The sequence below is a fragment of the Ictalurus furcatus genome, chromosome 5 (genome assembly GCF_023375685.1).
Source record: "Ictalurus furcatus strain D&B chromosome 5, Billie_1.0, whole genome shotgun sequence".
Lineage (NCBI taxonomy): Eukaryota > Metazoa > Chordata > Actinopteri > Siluriformes > Ictaluridae > Ictalurus > Ictalurus furcatus.
Window position 1 is genome coordinate 32,913,781 of NC_071259.1, and position 4,996 is coordinate 32,918,776.

General features: G+C 49.1%; 1 protein-coding gene across 4 annotated transcripts in view; it reads left to right on the forward strand.

Moving 5' to 3' along the window:
- Nucleotides 1–1,015: 1,015 nt before the first annotated feature.
- The window catches only part of acbd6 (acyl-CoA binding domain containing 6), a 30,964-nt gene continuing 26,983 nt past the window's right edge, over nt 1,016–4,996 (forward strand). Inside the window, exon 1 of one of the 4 annotated variants that reach the window (XM_053626005.1) lies at nt 1,016–1,666. In XM_053626005.1, the coding sequence (XP_053481980.1) occupies nt 1,463–1,666 (204 nt within the window). In that variant the 5' untranslated portion in view covers nt 1,016–1,462. The remainder of the gene's footprint in view (nt 1,667–4,996) is intronic. The other 3 variants (XM_053626003.1, XM_053626006.1, XM_053626004.1) reach the window with 3 other exon arrangements.

The following is a 4,996-nucleotide window of genomic DNA, read 5'->3' on the forward strand; positions in this document are numbered from 1 at the left end:
CGGCGGCTTCACGTGTCTCAGAGGAAGCACACGTTAGCCTTCACCCTCCCCTGTCGTATGATAAGGGAAGAGCTGGCTGATGGGGAGGAAATGGGGGGGAATATAAAATATCTTTTATATGTATTTTTTTTATATAGCCCATTTTATATGTAAAGACATTTTACATGACGCTGAAAGAGGCTGAAAGTAATAGAGTTTAGAAACAAAGATTAAAGACATACATTTTAAAACAGTTTTTTAAAATGCTCTAGAAATGTTTCAAACACACATTTTAAAACATTTTAAATGTTCGAGCTCCCAGAAGTTCGAATATAAGACGAAGGGGGCTGAAAAGTTTGACTATGTCGCCCCCTTGTGGATTTTTTAAACACTGCGCTGACGCTATGTAGCTATGTATTATAGTAATAATAATGATAATAATAATAATGATAATAATAATAATAATAATGAGGTGGAGGAAGAAGAAGAAGAAGAAGAAGAAGAATACATTTTAGCATCAATGTTCAAACAAGATAGAATGATTTCAAAGTATTATAAATGTTTTTCAGTATGTTTAAAGCTCGTGAGAATGACACAATCAGTAAATCTACACAATTTGGAGCAAGTAGTAAAAGTAGGTTATACATACTGAAATCATTTATCAAAAGCAACGGGGAGACAAAAAATACATAATTATTGCAGAAATATTCTGCTTATTTTGGATACAATAACTACAGTTACATTGCAGTAACGCTTCAATAATAAATACTATATTACTAATATTATAACAGTGGGAAACACTAGTATCAAACAACAATATAGTATCATTATAATTATTAATTATAGTATAATTATAATTATTTTTATGCTGAAATGAACACAAATGCCAAACTTGTGAAGCTGCATAACCTCCCTAATACCGTTAGTCTGTGTGACGTTGCTAAAATTAAACTCACTTCAGAACGATTGATTTATTTCGCTTCCACTGTTAATAAACATAGAGCCGAGGTCACTGCTAATGACGTGTAAACGTGCACGTATATTTAAAATGTTTATCGTAATATAAGCACAATATTATTTGTTTATCCGGAACGGTGTTCCTTGTCACAGTTTCCTCCGGAGTTCTTAGAGCGACGCGCTGTGGACGGACCGGTCGCAAACGACTCTGCACTCCCTGTATAAGTGCACTATATAAAGTGAAATAGTTTGGACACACACTTGCGCGTTATTTGAATAAGTAGTATATATCTCTGTAGCGCGGTGATATAGCAGATCTATTTCAATTCTTTTGTAATGTCTGGGGTGTTTTTTTGGTGTCTACATCCTGTGAAGTGCACCCATGTAGGGAAGAAGGCGTGATTTGGGATTTGGCCCGCGGAAAGTCCGACTGATTTGGAGAAGCTGAGTAGAGATAAGATACGCTGTGTAAACAAACCGGTTTAACGGTTAAACTTTTTCAATCAGAGCTTCTTTAACGGACAAAATGGCGTCCCGGTCCCTGTCCTCTTCCCCCGACTCAGCGAAGCCCGACCCCGGGGAGGAGCGCGGTGTGGAGTCCGGTACCGGCTCAGACTTGGAGGGAGCAGAGCTCGAGCGCGAGTTTGGGTCCGCCGCAGACAGAGTGCGCGAGCTCGTGCAGACCGCGAGCAGGGAGGAGCTTCTTTACCTGTACGCCAGGTACAAACAGGTAACACACACACACACACCTACACTTACCTGCACAGAGATACAGGGTAACACACGCACACCTACACTTACCTGCACAGAGATACAGGGTAACACACGCACACCTACACTTACCTGCACAGAGATACAGGGTAACACACGCACACCTACACTTACCTGCACAGAGATACAGGGTAACACACGCACACCTACACTTACCTGCACAGAGATACAGGGTAACACACGCACACCTACACTTACCTGCACAGAGATACAGGGTAACACACACACACCTACACTTACCTGCACAGAGATACAGGGTAACACACACACACCTACGCTTACCTGCACAGAGATACAGGGTAACACACACACACCTACACTTACCTGCACAGAGATACAGGGTAACACACACACACCTACACTTACCTGCACAGAGATACAGGGTAACACACACACACCTACACTTACCTGCACAGAGATACGGGGTAACACACACACGCCTGCACATAGATAAACACACACCTCTACCTGCACAGTCTCTCTCTCTCTCTCACCCTCACACCTCTACCTGCACGGTCTCTCTCTCTCTCTCTCACCCTCACACCTCTACCTGCACAGTCTCTCTCTCTCTCTCACCCTCACACCTCTACCTGCACGGTCTCTCTCTCTCTCTCTCACCCTCACACCTCTACCTGCACAGTCTCTCTCTCTCTCTCTCACCCTCACACCTCTACCTGCACAGTCTCTCTCTCTCTCTCACCCTCACACCTCTACCTGCACAGTCTCTCTCTCTCTCTCACCCTCACACCTCTACCTGCACGGTCTCTCTCTCTCTCTCTCACCCTCACACCTCTACCTGCACAGTCTCTCTCTCTCTCTCTCACCCTCACACCTCTACCTGCACAGTCTCTCTCTCTCTCTCTCTCTCTCTCTCACCCTCACACCTCTACCTGCACAGTCTCTCTCTCTCTCTCTCACCCTCACACCTCTACCTGCACAGTCTCTCTCTCTCTCTCACCCTCACACCTCTACCTGCACGGTCTCTCTCTCTCTCTCTCACCCTCACACCTCTACCTGCACAGTCTCTCTCTCTCTCTCTCACCCTCACACCTCTACCTGCACAGTCTCTCTCTCTCTCTCTCTCTCTCTCTCACCCTCACACCTCTACCTGCACAGTCTCTCTCTCTCTCTCTCTCTCTCTCACCCTCACACCTCTACCTGCACAGTCTCTCTCTCTCTCTCTCTCTCTCTCTCTCACCCTCACACCTCTACCTGCACAGTCTCTCTCTCTCTCTCTCTCTCTCTCTCTCACCCTCACACCTCTACCTGCACAGTCTCTCTCTCTCTCTCTCTCTCTCTCTCTCTCTCTCTCTCACCCTCACACCTCTACCTGCACAGTCTCTCTCTCTCTCTCTCTCTCTCTCTCTCACCCTCACACCTCTACCTGCACAGTCTCTCTCTCTCTCTCTCTCTCTCACCCTCACACCTCTACCTGCACAGTCTCTCTCTCTCTCTCACCCTCACACCTCTACCTGCACGGTCTCTCTCTCTCTCTCTCTCACCCTCACACCTCTACCTGCACAGTCTCTCTCTCTCTCTCTCTCTCTCTCTCTCTCTCACCCTCACACCTCTACCTGCACAGTCTCTCTCTCTCTCTCTCTCACCCTCACACCTCTACCTGCACAGTCTCTCTCTCTCTCTCTCTCTCTCTCTCACCCTCACACCTCTACCTGCACAGTCTCTCTCTCACCCTCACACCTCTACCTGCACAGTCTCTCTCTCTCTCTCTCTCTCTCTCTCTCTCACCCTCACACCTCTACCTGCACGGTCTCTCTCTCTCTCTCTCACCCTCACACCTCTACCTGCACGGTCTCTCTCTCTCTCTCTCACCCTCACACCTCTACCTGCACAGTCTCTCTTTCTCTCTCTCACCCTCACACCTCTACCTGCACAGTCTCTCTCTCTCTCTCAGCCTCACACCTCTACCTGCACAGTCTCTCTCTCTCTCTCTCTCTCTCACCCTCACACCTCTACCTGCACAGTCTCTCTCTCTCTCTCACCCTCACACCTCTACCTGCACGGTCTCTCTCTCTCTCTCTCACCCTCACACCTCTACCTGCACAGTCTCTCTTTCTCTCTCTCACCCTCACACCTCTACCTGCACAGTCTCTCTCTCTCTCTCACCCTCACACCTCTACCTGCACGGTCTCTCTCTCTCTCTCTCACCCTCACACCTCTACCTGCACAGTCTCTCTCTCTCTCTCTCTCTCACCCTCACACCTCTACCTGCACAGTCTCTCTCTCTCTCTCTCTCTCACCCTCACACCTCTACCTGCACGGTCTCTCTCTCTCTCACCCTCACACCTCTACCTGCACGGTCTCTCTCTCTCTCTCTCACCCTCACACCTCTACCTGCACAGTCTCTCTCTCTCTCTCACCCTCACACCTCTACCTGCACAGTCTCTTTCTCTCTCTCTCACCCTCACACCTCTACCTGCACGGTCTCTCTCTCTCTCTCTCACCCTCACACCTCTACCTGCACGGTCTCTCTCTCTCTCTCTCTCACCCTCACACCTCTACCTGCACGGTCTCTCTCTCTCTCTCTCACCCTCACACCTCTACCTGCACGGTCTCTCTCTCTCTCTCTCTCACCCTCACACCTCTACCTGCACGGTCTCTCTCTCTCTCTCTCTCTCTCACCCTCACACCTCTACCTGCACGGTCTCTCTCTCTCTCTCTCTCTCTCACCCTCACACCTCTACCTGCACGGTCTCTCTCTCTCTCTCTCTCTCTCTCACCCTCACACCTCTACCTGCACGGTCTCTCTCTCTCTCTCTCTCTCTCACCCTCACACCTCTACCTGCACGGTCTCTCTCTCTCTCTCTCTCACCCTCACACCTCTACCTGCACGGTCTCTCTCTCTCTCTCTCTCTCACCCTCACACCTCTACCTGCACGGTCTCTCTCTCTCTCTCTCTCACCCTCACACCTCTACCTGCACGGTCTCTCTCTCTCTCTCTCTCACCCTCACACCTCTACCTGCACGGTCTCTCTCTCTCTCTCTCTCACCCTCACACCTCTACCTGCACGGTCTCTCTCTCTCTCTCTCTCTCACCCTCACACCTCTACCTGCACGGTCTCTCTCTCTCTCTCTCTCTCTCACCCTCACACCTCTACCTGCACAGTCTCTCTCTCTCTCTCTCTCTCTCACCCTCACACCTCTACCTGCACAGTCTCTCTCTCTCTCTCTCTCTCTCACCCTCACACCTCTACCTGCACAGTCTCTCTCTCTCTCTCTCTCTTTCACCCTCACACCTCTACCTGCACGGTCTCTCTCTCTCTCTCTCACC